The sequence below is a fragment of the Polypterus senegalus genome, chromosome 7 (assembly GCF_016835505.1).
Source record: "Polypterus senegalus isolate Bchr_013 chromosome 7, ASM1683550v1, whole genome shotgun sequence".
In the NCBI taxonomy this organism is placed as follows: Eukaryota; Metazoa; Chordata; class Cladistia; order Polypteriformes; family Polypteridae; genus Polypterus; species Polypterus senegalus.
Window position 1 is genome coordinate 82,982,704 of NC_053160.1, and position 19,457 is coordinate 83,002,160.

General features: G+C 36.9%; 1 protein-coding gene across 1 annotated transcript; it reads left to right on the top strand.

The window, feature by feature from the left end:
- Positions 1-4,577: 4,577 nt before the first annotated feature.
- LOC120532160 (ARL14 effector protein-like) lies at positions 4,578-17,333 on the top strand. Its single transcript, XM_039758039.1, has 4 exons — positions 4,578-4,603; positions 10,059-10,207; positions 13,133-13,260; positions 17,108-17,333. The coding sequence occupies exons 2-4, from the start codon at positions 10,097-10,099 to the stop codon at positions 17,322-17,324; spliced, it is 456 nt and encodes a 151-aa protein (XP_039613973.1). The 5' UTR covers positions 4,578-4,603; positions 10,059-10,096; the 3' UTR covers positions 17,325-17,333.
- The last annotated feature ends 2,124 nt before the right edge of the window (positions 17,334-19,457 follow it).

Sequence of the window (19,457 nt, forward strand, 5' to 3'; positions counted from 1 at the left end):
ATGATGCACTGGTGAGTAGAAGGAATATGTTCTTGAGTTTGGGTTTAGAAACCTCCAGGGGTCTGATAAGTTATGGTCAGTTAAAAACTGTGTAATTGTCTTTGCAGTGTTAGATGTCATCCCTCCTGTGACAGGATACCTGTCTAAGAGAGGATTTAAAACACAATTAAAGTCCCCAGCCATTATAATTTTATGAGTGTTCACATTGGAAATAGATGCAAACACATTCTGCATGAATTCTCTATCATCGACTTTGGGTGCATAAACATTTATCAAAATCGCTTTACAGTTAAATTAGTTGCCCATGACAATCACATATCTCCCTTCAGGATCAGATACTACATCTGATGCTACAAACAAGACTGTTCTGTGTATAAGAATTCCCACACCTCTAGTTTTCTAAAGCTGGAATGGAACATTTTGCCAGTCCAGTCCTTGCTTAATAAGTGGGTCTCCTGTAAAAATACTATTTTAGTGTTTAGACCTGTTAGGCGAGAGAATACTTTCTTTCTCTTTAATTCGTGATTCAGGTCTTTAACATTCCAGTTCACAATTTTCCCATGAGTTATTGCCATGCAGCCTATTGTTTCATTGGAAGTTATAATTATAAGGATTAAAAGGATAGATTAGATATAGCTTGCTCTTTTTCTCTCCCCCCCTTATCCCCCACCCCCACCCCATTTTGCCTCCCCATGTGAGGCTGGACCCCACTTCATAAAGTCCCAGCTCTCTGACATACCTATGAGCATGTCCAAAACAAAACAAGCCCCCCAGCAGCGGCGTTTGAGAATTAAAAAGTAGAGATATCTATTGCTGATAAAGGCTAAATACTATAAGCATAAAATATAATCTTCAACAATCTTGAAATATTAAGACAGTAAACCCAGGGAATGGTGTTAAAAAGTGGCCTAGGATAAGCATAGTAAACCCTAATGCAATAATAACAATAACAATAATCCAAGGGTATGATGATAAACAGTCTCCTTTCGAATAGTTTAAAATAAAAAAAAACTACTTTAATTTCTTCCACTCATACGTGTGTAATTGTAATTAAAACATAAACAAAAAGTGGCCGAGAAGAGAAAAGGATGTACAGTATAACTATGGTACCCGACTCACTATCATATTTCAAAAAAGTGTCGGGATCAGCTTTCTTAATTCCTTTTCTGCTTCCTCCGTGGAGGAGAAGATGTAAATTTTGTCTTGAATATCCACTTTCAGTTTGGCAGGATACAAGAAGCTGTATCTGATATCGGCTTTTTGTAACCGCTGTTTAATGTTGTAAAAAGCTGCATGTTTAGCAGCTGTTCAGGGTGAGAAATCAGGGAAAATACGAATGTGGTTATTTTCAAATATAATCTCTTGTTTGTGTCTGAGAAGTGCCATTACATTAAGCTTAAATTGTAATCTCTCAAGAGGACAATTAGAGTCCTAGGTTTAGAGGTATTTGATCCAAGTATGCGATAAGCTGCCACTATCTTGGTATCTGATTTAAAGTCCTCTCCAATTATTTTTAAGAATAGTTCAGCTACGAGTTTCACTGGGTTTTGACTTTCACGATTCTCAGGTAGACCTTTGATTCTAATATTATTCTTTCTGCATCCATCTTCCAGAGCCGCAAGTTTGTCTCCGAGTTTTTTGCATTCGGAATTCACAGCTGTAGCTTTTCCATCGGTGGCAGATGCCAAATGTTCCGCTGTTTCAATTTGAGTCGTGAATATCTGCTTAACGTCTTCCAGCTGATCGGCAAGTTCTCTCAGTTTAGACGCATTTTCCTGAATGTGTTTCTCAATTTTTCCCAGCATACCTTTAAAGGCTGCATCAAAACGATCATATATACGTTTTTCCAAGTCTTTGTATTCCTGCCGCATCTCTTGCAGCTCCAGCTGCAGCTTCTCGTTTGTCTTGAGCAAGCCATTTATTTCTTTCTTCATATTTTTCTAAATGTCTTTCTTGAGCTCATTTATGGCTGTGGCCATGGCCACTGTTGCGATCATTTCCTTCTGTTCGGACAAATTGTTTCGGCTTTCGTGCTCCGTGGGTGAAGTGGTAACCCTCGTTACAGCCGATGCTTCTCGCTTGCAAGGAGTAGATGAATGTGTGAACTGCAAGGCCATCTCTAGTTTCAAATGATCTTCTGGAATCGACAAGCTATTGTGACCTGTATCACTTGCACTTTTGTTCCCATTTTCGCTCTCGACTGGAGATGATGCAATGGAGCGGGGTCCTGGGAAGTCTGTGTTTCTGAAAGGCCATACCTTGCACTTGGGCTTGATGCCTGTCTAGACTTGGGTGTAGTTTTAGGTTTCTTTTATTTCTTTCTGACCCCTTTTTTTGTTACTCATGTTTATATACTGTAGTAGAAACTCGTCGGGTTGGTTAAATACAGGGTACCTCAGGATAATAAGAAATAAGAGTAAAAATAAAGCCGCTGCAGTGGAGCTCCGCTTCAGATGTCTGTCTCCCTTAACGGACGAGACCAACTCCTCGTAACAGAGGAGACCACTCTCTTTTTCACCTTTCTTCCACAATCCCATTACTCTATACTGTTGATCCCAAGTATTTAAACTCATCCACCTTTGCCAACTCTGCTCCTTGCATCGTCACCATTCCACTGACCTCACTCTCATTTACACAAATGTATTCTGTCTTGTTCCTACTGACCTTCATTCCTTTCCTCTCTAGAGCATATCTCCACCTCTCCAGGGTCTCCTCAACCTGCTCCCTACTATCACTACAGATCACAGTGTCATCAGCAAACATCATAGTCCACGGGGACTCCTGTCTAATCTCGTCTGTCAACGTGTCCATCACCTTTGCAAATAAGAAAGGGCTCAGAGCCGATCCCTGATGTAATTCCATCTCCACCTTGAATGCATCCGTCACTCCTACCGCAGACCTCACCACGGACACACTTCCTTCATACATATCCTGTACAACTCTTACATATTTCCCTGCCACTCTCGACTTCCTCATGCAATACCACAACTCCTCGCGTGGCACCTGCTGCATACAATGAAACTGTTTAAAATAGTAGATATCATAACAGGCAAATTGATTTAAGAATAGAAATAAAAATAACAATGTTTAAGGAAGTACTGTGAAAGTAAGTTGAGATCCGAAAAGATGAAAGATTAAACTGAGAAAAATTCTGAAATATGTCACTACTATGTGATAAAATAAAGAACTGTAGTTTGCTGTTTCAGTAGTTAGTGCTGCTGCCTCACAGGTCAGGAGGTCATGAATCCCTGGCTGCTCTCTTTCTTTTTCTCTATGTCCATGTTTCTCTTTTTTTCCCTCTGAGTACCTCCTATATTACAAAGACAGCTTAGTTGGTGAGGCTAAATTGACCCTTTATAAATGAGTGTGGGAAGGCAGAATTTGTTCATACTATATACCTTAGTGACACGTGATTCATTCAAAATAATGTAATCCTTAAAATCCGTAAACTATATAAAATAGAAAGAAAAATATAAGTTTGTATTTACTTGTATGTAAAAAGAAGAATGTTGCCAGGATAGGCTCCTACTCCCCTCCACCCTAAATTAGATTAGCAGGTTCAGTAAATGAATAAATTAGAGGTGTGACACTGTAATAAGCGTCTCTTCAGGTGATGTTGATTTTAGTATCCAGCCATATCAATTTCAGAGGGCCATAAGCATATTCTCCTTGTTCAGATATGAGAGCTTTTCGGGGAAGTCTGGTTTCTCCCCACTTGCTAGCCAAGTTAAATGCCCCTTTGAAATTGACTCAATGTAGGTGCATGTGGGTGTGTGCACGAATCTGCCTGCTGTATTTAGGCTTCTGTCTTCCACCTAAGGTTTCAACTCCACTTAGTTCTGAATGGATGAATGGAATTTGAATACAGGAAGAAGTAATTTAAAATATTTGATTGTGCTAAGGAGAAAAAAGAATTGAACTGATTTCAAATTCTCTTTCTCCATGATTTACATATACTTAGTCCACCTGAATCTTCAGTTGAATTACCTCATTTTGTGGAAAAGTAGGGTGCTTTTCATGCATGGAAATGTTCACATAACATAAAATGGTTCCAGTGAATAAATAATCAATAAAACTATGTCATTGGGTGACTGCATTCCAAATAATGTATATTACAATTTTTTAACAACTTGATTGTTTTGTTTCCTTATGAAAGCCCAGAGTGACTGCGGCTGTTCCATTGAAGAGACAGGGACCTTATATTTACATCAAGAACAGGGTTATATCATTAACAATTTACTGTATAATCTTACTTATCTTTTGTGAATTAATTGAACCCAACTCTTAATCACGCTAATTGATTTAACTATTTGAATAACTAATTCCCCTCTATTTCAAATAAAACAGATTACAGTATAAGAGTAATATTTCACTCATTATGTTGGTGCCATACAATATATGTAAAAAATGAGATTATGGGAAACTGATGATTGGATTACTTATCTTCTGTTTAATTTATCATCATTGACATAATTGATGAATGAATTTACAATGAAAACAGGTGGCAGGAAGCAATTTACCCAAAAGGCCAAGAGGAATAGAGATCACAGCCTCTCCATAGAGAATCCAACACAACAGAGCGGTGTTTACAAGAACAAATCTGGTATGTGAACCCTGCCATTTTATGATTTTATGTGTGAGGTACAAAATGAAAAAATGAAAATTTCAGTTTTTATTGTTGATAAAAGAATCCTTGAGTAAAATGGTCATTGCTTTCATGTGGTTCTGAAAGGTAATGACCTTTAAATCAGATGTTGTGAGAGCTGTTATTACAAGAAATTTACATACCTGGCAGCTACGCTGAAACGTTTTAGTTTATGAAGCAGCACTGCCTTATTCTTACTTTGCCTTCATTTTACTTTCTTTTACTTAAGAAACAGATACTGATGTCTATCACAGAACACATTATGGTCTTATTCTATGGTATTCCAATAGTATTGCAGTGTATATTATTTTTAGAAAACATGAAAGACTATATATATATATATATATATATATATATATATATATATATATATATATATATATATATATATATATATATATATATATATTACTGCTCAAAAAATTAAAGGAACACTTTTTAATCCAAGTATAGCATCAAGTCAATGAAACTTGTGGGCTATTTATCTGGTCAGTTAAGTAGCAGGCTGGTTGTTAATCAGTTTCAGCTGGTTTAGTGTTAATGAAATTAACAACAGGTGCACTAGAGGAGCAACAGATGAGATGACCCCCAAAACAGGAATGGTTTAACAGGTGGAGGCCACTGACATTTTTCCCTCCTCATCTTTTCTGAATGTTTTTTCACTAGTTTTGCATTTGGCTACAGTCGATGTCACTACTGGTAAGCATGTGGTGATACCTGGAACCTACAGAGGTTGCACAAGTAGTCCAACTTCTCCAGGATGGCACATCATCACATGCCATTGCCAGAAGGTTTGCTGTGTCACCCAGCACAGTCTCAATGGCATGGAGGAGATTCCAGGGTACAGGCAGTTAATCTAGGAGAACTGGACAGGGATGTAAAAGGTCCTTAACCCATCAGCAGGACCGGTATCTGCTCCTTTGGGCAAGGAGGAACAGGATGAGCACTGCCAGAGCTCAAAAATGACTTCCAGCAGGCCACTGGTGTGAATATCTCTGACCAAACAATCAGAAACAGATTTCATGACGGTGGCCTGAGGTCCTGACATCCTCTAGTGGGCCCTGTCCTCAATGCCCGGGACTGCGGAGCTCGATTGGCATTTGCCATAGAATACCAGAATTGGCAGGTCCACCCCTACCGCCCTGTGCTTTTTCCAGATGAGAGCAGGGTCACCCTGAGCACATGTGACAGACATGAAAGGGTCTGGAGAAGCTGTGGAGAACGTAACACTGTTCAGCATGACCGCTTTGGTGGTGAGACAGTGATGGTCTGGGGAGGCATATCCATGGAGGGACGCACATACCTCTACAGGCTACACAACGGCACCTTGACTGCCATTAGGTATCGGGGTGAGATCCTTGGACCCATTGTCATATATATTGTATACATCTTGATAAGCTGTTCTGCTTCCATTAACATAATATCAGAGTTATGCATATAACTGTCAGGGACCCACTAATTCATGTGGGGATTAATATTCTTTAAGTTTCTTTTGTCACAATCATTGTGATTTGTGTATAATTTATACTGTTAATTCTGTGACACCATTGTGTTGCCATTTTGTTTTATGTCTTTCTTTGAGTGCTGCCATTTTGCCTTTTTTATTTCATTAACTTTGTCATTTAGTGTATCTGGTCACTATGATGCTATGTGGTTGGTAGGCATGTGATGCACATGCCATGTGTCCTATGGCAGCCATGATATACAAGATGAATGTTTGCATAACCAGTCTGAACTTCAATATACGGACTAAGAACTATGATTATTGTTTTTGATGTTTTTTTAGTATTATTAATACAAGGCAGAACAGTGACTCTGTGGCTAAGAATTTGCTTTTAATAAATTCAATAACATGTCAAAACAAAAAGAATTTGCGCTGGTATCTGGAAGGTTGCTGGTTCAAATCCCTTTGCTGTGAGAATCGATCCTTAAGATGAAAATTGCTTTGGGGCACTGTACAATAGCTCACCCTGTGGTCTGACCCCCAAAGATCATACGAAGTGATCCAAAAAAAAAAAATTATTATTTTGGCTCTGATGGTTTTGTTACTCTTATCTTTGCTTGTCTTTCTGCTGCTCTTAAAAATCCTTACAGTACCATAGTAAAGACATCATGAAAAGAATGAACATAGTATCCCACACTAGTACCATGAAAGCATATGTACCATTAATATGTTGGTTATAAATTGCTATGGGTGTACGTTTCACAACAAGATATCCCATGTGGTCCCTGAGCTGTAGATCATTGTAAACAATGAACATTCATGGTAAATAGAAATATACCTAAATTCTGAACATTTTACTGTACATGCACATTAAACATTTCTGTCTCTGCATATGCAGTTCCCCCTATTGCTATCAATTCTTCAGACTTCATTTATAACAGTCTTACTAGCTTATTCAGAACTTTCCACTTGTATAGACTCCAAAACATTCCATCCTTTGGGACTGAATTCAATAAGTGGATCATTTTGTTTTTCATGTTTTCTCTAGCATTCTTAAGTAAAATTCTAGAGAAGGCAGTCATTATGCAGTTAAATGACCACCTCAATAAACATGCTATTCTTGATAAATTTCAGTCAGGTTTCAGAACAAATCACAGCATAGAAATTGCACTTGTTAAAGTAGTAAATGACTTGCGGGTAAATGCAGACAGAGGCCATTTATCTGTTCTCATCCTCCTCGATCTGAGTGCCGCATTTGACACCATTGATCATAATGTTCTTAGAAACCGCCTTAGTCAATGGGTGGGCCTCTCTGGCAGTGTCTTAAATTGGTTTGAATCCTACCTGGCAGGTAGAAAATTCTTTGTTAGTTATGGTAATCATAACTCAAAGACACATGATATTCTATATGGTGTTCCACAAGGCTCTATCCTGGGTCCGCTGCTTTTCTCAATCTACATGCTTCCGTTAGGTCAGATTATCTCAGGTTACAACGTGAGCTACCACAGGTATGCTGATGACACACAGCTGTACTTATCAATAGCACCTGATGACTCCGACTCTCTCGATTCACTAACACAATGTCTTACTGGTATTTCTGAATGGATGAATAGTAATTTTCTCAAGCTATATAAAGAGAAAACTGAAATTTTAGTGATTGGCAAAAATGGATTCAATGAGGTTATCAGAAATAAACTTGATGCATTAGGGTTAAAAGTTAAGACGGAAGTAAAAAACTTAGGGGTAACCGTTGACTGTAATCTGAATTTTAAATTGCATATTCATCAGACCACTAGGACAGCATTTTTTCACTTAAGAAACATAGCAAAAGTTAGACCTCTTATATTATTGAAAGATGCTGAGAAATTAATTCACATTTTTGTTTTCAGTCAGATTACTGTAATGCACTCCTCTCAGGACTTCCCAAAAAAGACATAAATCATTTGCAACGAGTCCAGAATGCAGCTGCTAGTATCCTAACTAGGAAAAGAAAATCTAAGCACATCTCTCCAGTTTTGATGTCACTACACTGGTTACCTGTGTCTTTCAGAATTGACTTTAAAATTCTGCTTATGGTTTATAAAGCCTTAAATAATCTCGCTCCATCTTATATATCAGAATGTCTGACACCCTATAGTCCAAATCGTAACCTTAGATCCTCAAATGAGTGTCTCCTTACAATTCCAAAAGCTAAACTTAAAAGAAGTGGTGAGGCGGTCTTCTGCTGTTATGCACCTAAAATCTGGAATAGCCTGCCAATATGAATTCACCAGCACTTTAAAACACTGCTGAAAACACATTACTTTAACATGGCCTTTTCATAACCTCACTTTAACTTAATGCTGATACTCTGTATGTTCAATTCTTCATAATAACTATTCATGGTGGCTCTAAAATCCGTACTGACCCCTACTCTCTCTTCTGTTTCTTTTTCCGGTTTCTTTGTGGTGGCGGCCTGCGCCACCACCATCTACTCAAAGTATCATGATGCTCCAACATTGATGGACTAAAAGCCAGAAGTCTACATGACCATCATCATCAAGCCCTTCCGTGAGAACCCTAAACCAAAGAGGACTGTTTTATTTATGTTAGGTAGAATGCCCAAAGGGGACTGGGCGGTCTCATGGTCTGGAATCCCTACAGATTTTATTTTTTCTCCATCTGTCTGGAGTTTTTTTTTGTTTTTTCTGTCCACCCTGGCCATCGGACCTTACTCTTATTCTATGTTAATTAATGTTGACTTATTTTATTTTCTTACTGTGTCTTTTATTCTTCTATTCTTTAATATGTAAAGCACTTTGAGCTACATTTTGTATGAAAATGTGCTATATAAATAAATGTTGTTGTTATTGTAGCCTGTTCCCCTGAAGTTCCAGCACAATAAATACTGCACATACATATCTTTACCATTAATGAACCCATTCTATCTGTTATCTATCCTCACAAGTTCTCTTATTCTATCACTTCATAACTTTTCCAGCAATTGTCATTTACAGACCTCCTTTACATAATCTCAGAAAGTTCGGGCAGTGGTGGAGCTCTACTGTGACTTGTAGTTGTATATTTTGACATTCCCAGCAACTCAATCAGGCAGGTCTGTGATTCACCGTGACAACATTGGGGGGTAGACTTGTGTGTGAGCAAGAGTTGACGACCAAGGAGCGATCACTTGGAAGTGCAATGCGGTCCCGAGGAAAGACAAACCATGTGTTTTGGACCACAAATTGTCTTCAGTTTCTCATATCATGGCAGAATTGGAAAAAGGAAAATAAAAGGGCTAAGATTGCATGGTTGAAAGCTTTCATACAGTCACCAGTGCTGTCAGGAAGCATGGTATTAACTGTCAGAATGAGGCAAGCTCACAATACTTAGAAATGTGGAAGTGTGCTGAAATGTCTGCTTGGAGTGATGTAATTTTATTATCCCCTGCAACTCCCAATTGTATAACCTGACATACTCAAGATCTAACAACTGTAGCTGTTGAGTCTGATATCCATTCCAAACTAGAAGTTTTGTAATGTGCCACCGGTTGAACATAACCACATAATCTGGTGTATATCCCTTGTTTTTAAATAGAGTGACTAGTTCACTTTCTACAGTCATCTGCTATCTTTTCTTTATTCCTGCCTCACCCAGCACTTTCAGAGTTTCGGTTGTTGGGTATTTGTACTGTTAGTCAGAAAACATTTTTGAATAAATTTTAAATTTTTTGATAACAAGTAGTAAGTACCACTGGGTCATAAAAAATACAAAAATGTGCTTTGTTGAATAAGCACATTTATGAGAAGGTATTTTAGACATTTTTTTGGTTACTAAATGTTTAGGTAATGCACTCTGCTCATATATCATGATAAAAAGAACTGCTTCTTTTGACTGAGTTAACAGTTCATTGCCAATATATTAAATAAACCTTTGAAAATAACACTAGCAGCTCTGCTCTTTATAACGATATACATATGTAACACACAGCTTGGAAAATATTTGAATGATCTAGGAATCTGAACACAATGCCACTGTTGTACAGGAAGAGAAACCGTGGATTAAAAACAATAAAGACTTCTAATTCTACAAATGGTGAAGAGTCCAGTGTGAGCTACTCACAAGAAAGGAAAGAAGTGGTAAGAAATCAGTTTTTCATAGTGATATCATTTTCAAGTAGTAAAATCTGATTAGAAAATGTCTCTGGTTAATCTAACAGTTTCTCTTTTTTAATGATGCATTATAACGTTGTCATCCCTACTCGAGTTAATTGCCTATCTATTGTTCTTGAATCTTCACTCCATCTCCAGAGGCCTCATGTCTAAATGGTGTATACACACAAAAATGTTGCTTCCATGCTCACTTTGAGATGTGCATGGCTTTATTCCAAGTTTACTTTTTATACATTTTCACAGCAGCCTTACACCATGCATACATACATTTCTGCTTGGTTTTGCAAACTGGAAGCACCCAGCGTCAAAGCAGTGCTACTGTTTCTGTGTGTCCTCCCTTTCTTTTTTAAATTTATATCCATGAGACAAACTTTAATAAAAAAAAAGACAAAATTAATTGCATATCATTTACAAATTTAAGGCACATGATATTAATCATTCTGTAACAATATAATGGGGCACGGAATGGCCAAACTATTACAAATACTATAGCTGCCTTAGTGTTATTACTCTCAGTGCATGTCGAGAGTATTTTAACCCATTGTATTATTGTGTGTGGTTCTGGTGTCACAGCTGCACTGTAGATGATCGATAGCTCTACAGCATTTGGTATTGAGAGTGCAGAGGATTATAGGGATACAGCTCCTAGTCCGGGAGGACATTAATAGCACACACTGCAGCCTCAAGGAAGGCCACCAGCTTCTGCATGGATTCCATTTACTCATGCCACAGTCTATTTGAACCTCTCCCATCCTGAAAACACTTCATAGCCTTTCCTGCACAGACCTTGGGGCTCAGAAACAGTTTCATCCCAAGAGCTATAAATGCACTCAATCAGTACATTAAGTGCTCCTGATATAACTGTTGGTTCTTACAATTAAAATTACCTCACTGTAATCTTGCACTATAACTGTAATATTGCACAACCCAAGTCACTTTATGAACCATTTGCATTGTCTGCACTATATTTCCATGTATATTGTACTTATGCTTTCATATTGTATATTTTTCTTTGTTTTTTATTGTATTTTTTTCATTTTATAGGTTTATGGAGGAGTTGCATATTGAATTTCATTATACCATACAATGACAATAAAGGAAGTCAATTCAATTCAATAGAAGAGAGTGCGTATTTACAGATGATTATGACTGGCTTCTAAGTCAATTTAGATTTGCAAGAGCTATCCTCTTGGAGCTGTGTGCTGTTAGAATACTAGGATGTATACTTGATATCATTTTTATGATGAAATGCATTAAAGTAAGTATATTAAATTTTACAGATAAAATCACTTTGTTTAAATAAAGCATACTGTTAATAATTAAACATGTGGGGGAATTGTGGTACAGTGGTAGTGATGAGCTGGTGCCCCGTCCAGGCATTGTTTCTGCCTCACTCTCTGTGTTTGCTGGGACTGGCACAACCCTGAACGGATAATCTGATTAATAGAATAATTAAACATGTATAATGAAGATTTTTCAATGTTCCTTAAAAGTTTTGAAGAATCTGCATTCTAAGCTTACAGCTGGTTTTACAATTATTACAGATGCTTATTTTGTGGTGATTGGTTATGGGGAGAAAGAAGACGAAAGGACAGGAATTAGGGGTTGGTACTTTTGACAAACACAGTCCTGCTGCAATAAAATATTCCATTAATCCTTATCACTCATTGCTACTGCTGCCCCACTGTGCCCCCATATATTTAATACATGCTTTAAAGCATTTCATCAAGAAAATGATAACAAGTAAACATCCTAGTATTCTAAAACATTCAGAGAGCTGTAATATCATGAATGTTATGTATTCTGTGTGACAATTACTGTCTGCACACTCCTGTTGGTGTAAGGGAAAGCCTTTTTTAACAACTGGTCATGGAACACATAGAGTAGAAGCATTTAACGTGCTACTTTAGTTACAATTAAATTTGAGAAAATCTAGTAAATCAAACATTTATTTTAAGATGATGTTTTTGACATTCTACTTTATAGACAAAATAAACAACAAGATTAAAGTGGAAATTTCAAGATTAAAGTCAGCATTTTGACTTTAATCTTAACATAAACCTTTTTTTCTTCACTGTGTCCCTTGGGTTTTTTTTCCTTCTATGGCCTGAATACACTTCCATATGATGACACTTGCCTATTCAGGTTGACTTTGACATCTAACCACTTCTTTTTTATTTCAGCCACTGTGCGACTTTCTGAACTTGAACATTTGAATTCTATTCCATCAATTACATTTTGTTGCTCATACCACTCCCTAAGCACGAAATTGTACAGTTTTGCTTGCCTCCACTTTGCTGAGTGGGACCTCCACTTTGTATTCAGTGAAATTCTTCTTTTTTAAAATTATTTTTACAATTGTCTTTTGACAAAACACTGAATGGAAGGGGCTATTTATATTGATTTGCATATTCAAATATGTAAAATTCTAGGAGGAGTCAGGGTAGGGCTGTAGGTGTGTGCATGTGTGTTAAAATTCCCAATAACTGGGATTTATAAAGGAGACGTGCATGGAACTTTGCTTACACACAGTTTTATGCATCTGAATTTTATTCTGCATACGCACATTTCTGTTTTTGTTTGTACGCCATGTTCTATTGTGAATTCCATGCACAGCGTTATGCATGAGGCCCCAGGTGTTCTGCTTGCTTCTCACATTATGTTGATGTACTTAGTGTACTCACTGGCAACTCAAAGTTTTTTTGTAGTACAAGTGAAGCTGGGACTGTCTGTAAGTGTGCACTGCAATTAATTGATATTCCATTAGTCTTGCGCAGGATGCAGCTCAGACCTTTCAAGTCTATATAATTAAACATTTAGGATCATAAGCAAATATAAGGATTACTTATGCTAATTATTTTTGAATAATATGTCTTTTCTGTGACATTGTAGAAGCCTAAGCAAGTTGATCGGGAGCTAAAATGGCTACAATTTCAAAACCCTGGTCCACAACTGGCAGATTTCAAACCTGAGAAAAGAGTACTTTCAAAAAGAGCCTGTTGCACAAAGATGAGAAAAATGTAAGTCTTAAATATACCTGTTTTTTTTTTGTAATTTGCTTCTTTTCACTTGTGTATCTAACTGTACCATGTATGAATAAAGCAGGCATATGTTTGTTTGCATAATAAATCATTTTCTGTTTGATAATCTATTTTGCTTGAAAAAAGTGGTGACCATTGATCTTGTCAAATACAATATGTCTGCTGTAAAACTACTGTTGGAGAACTTTTCATTGCTATTCTGCAGGAATTGCTTTAAAAAAAAGTCCAATACAATTGGTAATGGAAATGCTGCTTTGCAGTCAGACATGGAAATGAATAGCCGTCTATTAAATGTACCAGTACAGCAGAGAAGAATCATTATATGTCTTGTAACCATGGAGTTCATTTTGCATATAAATCTTGTGATGAGCAGAACATCCTCAACAGAGGTTCTGGAGACTTTGTCTATTTCTTTTAAAAATTACAAATTGGCATCAGGAAGAACAACAACAATAAAAAAAAAAAACAAAAAAAAAATCTATCATCTGAGATGAATACACATATTGGTAACCTTTGTATTATTTTGTTTCATTTCAGGAATGTTTGCACATGTATTTCTTGCTGTATTAAAAATAAATGTAGGCATACCATATTCTATTCGTGTTAAGTTTATGCCATTTTATGGCTGCCATTGTATGGCCACAGCCATATTATTTACTTTTGTTAAGCCCTTTGCTGATGTCATGACATGGAGGCCACGTGATACTTTTAAAATGTGAATGCCTTATTTATCTACACTCACCTAAAGGATTATTAGGAACACCATACTAATACGGTGTTTGACCCCCTTTCGCCTTCAGAACTGCCTTAATTCTACGTGGCATTGATTCAACAAGGTGCTGAAAGCATTCTTTAGAAATGTTGGCCCATATTGATAGGATAGCATCTTGCAGTTGATGGAGATTTGTGGGATGCACATCCAGGGCACGAAGCTCCCGTTCCACCACATCCCAAACATGCTCTATTGGGTTGAGATCTGGTGACTGTGGGGCCATTTTAGTACAGTGAACTCATTGTCATGTTCAAGAAACCAATTTGAAATGATTCGAGCTTTGTGACATGGTGCATTATCCTGCTGGAAGTAGCCATCAGAGGATGGGTACATGGTGGTCATGAAGGGATGGACATGATCAGAAACAATGCTCAGGTAGCCCGTGGCATTTAAACGATGCCCAATTGGCACTAAGGGGCCTAAAGTGTGCCAAGAAAACATCCCCCACACCATTACACCACCACCACCAGCCTGCACAGTGGTAACAAGGCATGATGGATCCATGTTCTCATTCTGTTTACGCCAAATTCTGACTCTACCATTTGAATGTCTCAACAGAAATCGAGACTCATCAGACCAGGCAACATTTTTCCAGTCTTCAACTGTCCAATTTTGGTGAGCTCGTGCAAATTGTAGCCTCTTTTTCCTATTTGTAGTGGAGATGAGTGGTACCCGGTGGGGTCTTCTGCCTCAAGGTTGTGCGTGTTGTGGCTTCACAAATGCTTTGCTGCATACCTCGGTTGTAACGAGTGGTTATTTCAGTCAAAGTTGCTCTTCTATCAGCTTGAATCAGTCGGCCCATTCTCCTCCGACCTCTAGCATCAACAAGGCATTTTCGCCCACAGGACTGCCGCATACTGGATGTTTTTCCCTTTTCACACCATTCTTTGTAAACCCTAGAAATGGTTGAGCGTGAAAATCCCAGCAACTGAGCAGATTGTGAAATACTCAGACCGGCCCATCTGGCACCAACAACCATGCCACGCTCAAAATTGCCTAAATCACCTTTCTTTCCCATTCTGACATTCAGTTTGGAGTTCAGGAGATTGTCTTGACCAGGACCACACCCACAAATGCATTGAAGCAACTGCCATTGATTGGTTGATTAGATAATTGCATTAATGAGAAATTGAACAGGTGTTCCTAATAATCCTTTAGGTGAGTGTATGTAGAGCTGAATGCTTATCAGAAAAAGACAAGCACCAATACTTTTTTGAGTTAGAAAGGGGCAACTAAATTAAAATAAGAACTTTGCAAAAGTTTTCTTGAATTTTGACTTTTGGATTGCATTTTAGTTCAGGTTGATGATTTAACTGTTTTCCAAGTTGGCTACTACATCTCCTAATTTTTTATTGTAATTGTGATGAAAATAAAAAGTAAAATATACTTTGAGGAGGAGACAAAAATACATCTAGCATTGGAATGCAATGCCAGCTATTAATACTTGAAGCAGCCCATCTGGTCCACAGCACAGATGCTCTATTTCTGCATTTTAATTTCCAGACTCCCCTTCAACTAGCTTCTGAAGAAATGAGAGCAAGCAACTGCTAGATTTTGTTATCAATAGACCTGAAGTTATGTGTTGTTTTCAAGACAGAAACCAGAACAAACTAGTTTCTAACCAGGCTGTGGATATGATGGTGTGGGTCGACTCCATTCTCCCACATCAGCTTTGGGAGAGTCTTGAACCCAACATGGTCAATAATGCAAAAAGATGAGCTTGGTGGATGAGGGCAAATGCGATCATTTGATTGCCGCCCCAGGCTGATAATGAGCTGATCAGACCGCCCGCTCATGACGACAAGGCAACGTACAGTTAGTTGACCGCTTCGCTCCAACCCAGAGATGAGGCATCTTCACAACAGATCATTTGAACCTGCTACACTCCCCAGTGTGAGCTCAACCAATTATTTATTTATTTATGAAAAACTGCCACTTTTTCGGACCTGTGGAACAGCTATACCACATTGGATAGCTGTCAAAAACCAGATGGCTCAGAGACATTAACAACAGCACAACAATTCAACTAGAGCCAAAATGCTAAGTCTGAGACTTGGATTAAGAAGTGGAAAGTTATAAGTCAATATCAGAAAATTAGCACCTAAAGTATTCAGCCAGCCCTTGTTAACCATTCAGATCTGTTGAAATCCGTAATTTCAAACAAAGGACTAATGGTGATGTGCTGGAATTTATAAGCAGGTCTTCATGACATGAATTGTGGTATGTCCTGGAAGGTGGTCCTTAGAAAGCCTTTTATTACTACTATAATTGTAAAAAAATTAAAATCTTCTTTGAATAACGATGTTAAATTTAAAAAATACACACAGAAATTAAACTTGTAAAGTCTACTTTTGAAGCATTAAAGTCTAACAAAAAGAAAATTTACCTAAGGGACAAATTACTAAAGAAAACAGTGGTGTTCCAATTTGTAACAGGGAAAACTATAAGAATATAAGTGCTAATAGAAATCCTTACAAGTGTGAGTTTTGAGCATCTTTCACCTTAGTTTGAAAAGTTTTTATAGTTTTTGATCCTGGAAGTTTACTTTGAATTTATTTTTCTTATCTGATGCCACTCGATATATAAAAATAAGAAATCTTTTGAATAAAACCATTTTTAAAATTTTTCTTTTGTATAGTGTGGGCACTGGACCAAAAAATGTATTTAAGGTTTTCTGCATACAAGCCTTAGAATTTCATATTGTATACAGCACCATGAATAATATATATTTGTGCCTTTTTAAAACATCAACAAAGATAAATGGATCTGTAAGTATTCTTCACTCTTAATGCCAAGTTCTTAACAGACCTGTATGGGAGTATTTTTGCAGTGACATACCACACAGGTGGCTGATTAAATATATGTCTGCTAGTCACATTTAAACTCTGTGGTGTGCTCAAGATATCGCCCAACGTTCTTGTTTGAATTAAGCCTTTTATAAAATAATGCTGAATCCATTCAATTGGCAAATTTTCCTTTAATGAAAATGTGCTAAATAGTATTCAAAATTAATTGTAAAGTATACATTTTAATTTAATTAACTGTCTTGTATAGTTTTCGTTCTAGCCAAATGAAATATGATGAAAAAGGTCTGCTTCTTCCAAACAGAGAAGATCTTTGTGATTGCTTGAACAGACACTGTCCTGGCTGCTTTTATCCTTGTCCAAAATGCCAATCAAAGAAGTGTGGGCCTGAGTGCCGCTGTAGCCGGAAATGGATTTATGAAAGCTTTGTTTCAGAAAATGATGGGAAAATCTGTGCATTTCCTTAGAAAAATGGATAGCCTAAACTAATTAAGCATGTGTTAAAATTATATATAAATAAAATATGTAATATGAATGAAAATAATTGCATTCAATTATGTTTATTTAGTTACAAGATATTTATTTAATGAATTTCCAGAGGATATTCTTTATATTTATTGGTTCACGTCTCTCTTTTTCTTATTAATTAGTGGTTTGTAAACTTTTTTTTTCATAGTTCAGAAAAATGCCCTATTCATGGTAGTAATGGTTTTGAGAAAACTTAAATTCAGTTTCTCAGAATTATAATTTAATGTTTGTTTGTTTGTCATAAATCATATATTATTTAATTAAACTGAAGTGATACAAAGGCAACTGTGCAATGCTCATGTTGTGTCCTTAAGATTTTTTTAATGTACATACATCACTTACTGTATTATGTATATAATATTGTGCAAGATTTGTAGACTATAAAACATCATACATTTGTGACATTGACATATTCCCATGTAGTGTTGTTGCATATTTTCTGATAACCATTTAATGCTAGATTTTCTGATAATATTGCCTTGCTTTATTGCCCCTGCAAGACAGATTTATACTACATAATAAGGTAGTTGTAAGATGCAGAGGACAGGAAGATATGAAACAAGATGATCCACTGTGGCAACCCCTATCGGGAGCAGCCGAAAGAAGAAGAAGAAGAAGAAGGTAGTTGTAAAGTACAGGATTTAGATGAGTAAGGAGTTCTGAAAAACAACTATTGGTTCAAATATTTTTCTTGTGAAAGACAGAAGAGATTGTGATACATATAACACAAATAACTTTTATTCATGTATAAGCTAAGTGGAGGAAGCATATTAGACACAAAAGTTCTATCATTCACTGTAGAGAAAATTGTATTTCAGTTTTTGGTTATTGTGCTGGAATGCCTCAAGGAATAAGTTGAGCTAGGCAAGGCAGTGTACCGCCATTATATGACAATTTAAGCTTGGAAATGAAGTAGGTCCATCCATGCAGAATTAACTGATACTGTGTCTCTTCTCTTTAGGCAGTGTCACTCCTTTATTTTTCTTTCCCCAGATTTGTAGAACAGAGCAACAAGGCAAGCAGGGTTGCATGTTTAGGCAATTTATACAGTCATTATAGTCATTACGTAACATGCCATAAGCAGAAGCAAGGCAAATGAGTACAACGATCAAACCATATAAACTGGATGTTTAGTAGCTGTCACAGATTGTGTTCTCTGATGTACTCACTACACATCAGTGTTTAGGTAGTTATCAGCTCTTGCAATTATGTTGCTGTAACTGAGGTAACTTAAGGCATGGAGGTGACTTGGCATCTATATTTTTCTTTCTGCTTGCTGCTCTCAGTCAGCAGACTGTCTGACCTTATAATGCTGTCCTAAAGTGTTGTTCTCCTCCAGATATGGTGGAATCAGTCAGTAGTCACCATGTGATTACTATATTTGCTTCAGGGGAGCAAGCAATTCTGCTTAATCAGCTGGTTCAAAGACGTTCTTATCTTATCAAAGTACTCAAGTGGTCAATGCTTACCTTACAAAATATAAAAAATATATTAGCAGTAAGATCATACATCTGTATGACCTATTTAATTCAATACTTTTGACATCTGAAACGCTAAAAAAAAAAAAATTATTCTTCATAACAGTAGTGCATAAGATTATCACTTTCACATTAGGCACTATGTATGTTAGATCTGATAACTGACAATTTTGTGGAAACTGGAACATGATCTAAAAACCAAGCAGGAGTCAGTACAAATTGTGATATATTAAAGATATTGGTAATAATAGACTGACAAATATCACCAGTCCTTTTTTCCCTGAGATCTACAGATCCAGTAACATATACCATGAAATCAGAGTTATGTGACTTTGGTTTTAGAATCAACAAATCATGTGTAATATTTAATAGGTCTGTGGAGAAATTTAATCATCTTGCAGTAGTGGACCTGCTCCAAAGATAGAATGATGAGGGAAAGTGTAATCCTATTAGAGCAAGTAAAAATATTCAATTACAAATAACAGAAAAGTATATAAGAACTCATAAAATTATATGGAAAAGCCACAAGTTAGCTTGATTTTAGTGTTTTTACCTTAGTACCAAAGAAAAGCAAGAACCTAAGTGCCAAGACTA

Coding starts and splice junctions, on each gene's coding strand:
- LOC120532160 (XM_039758039.1), top strand. CDS start 10,097: ATGCCACTGTTGTACAGGAAGAGAAACCGTGGATTAAAAACAATAAAG. Junction 10,208..13,132: donor CACAAGAAAGGAAAGAAGTG/GTAAGAAATCAG, acceptor GTGACATTGTAG/AAGCCTAAGCAAGTTGATCG. Junction 13,261..17,107: donor TGCACAAAGATGAGAAAAAT/GTAAGTCTTAAA, acceptor TGTCTTGTATAG/TTTTCGTTCTAGCCAAATGA.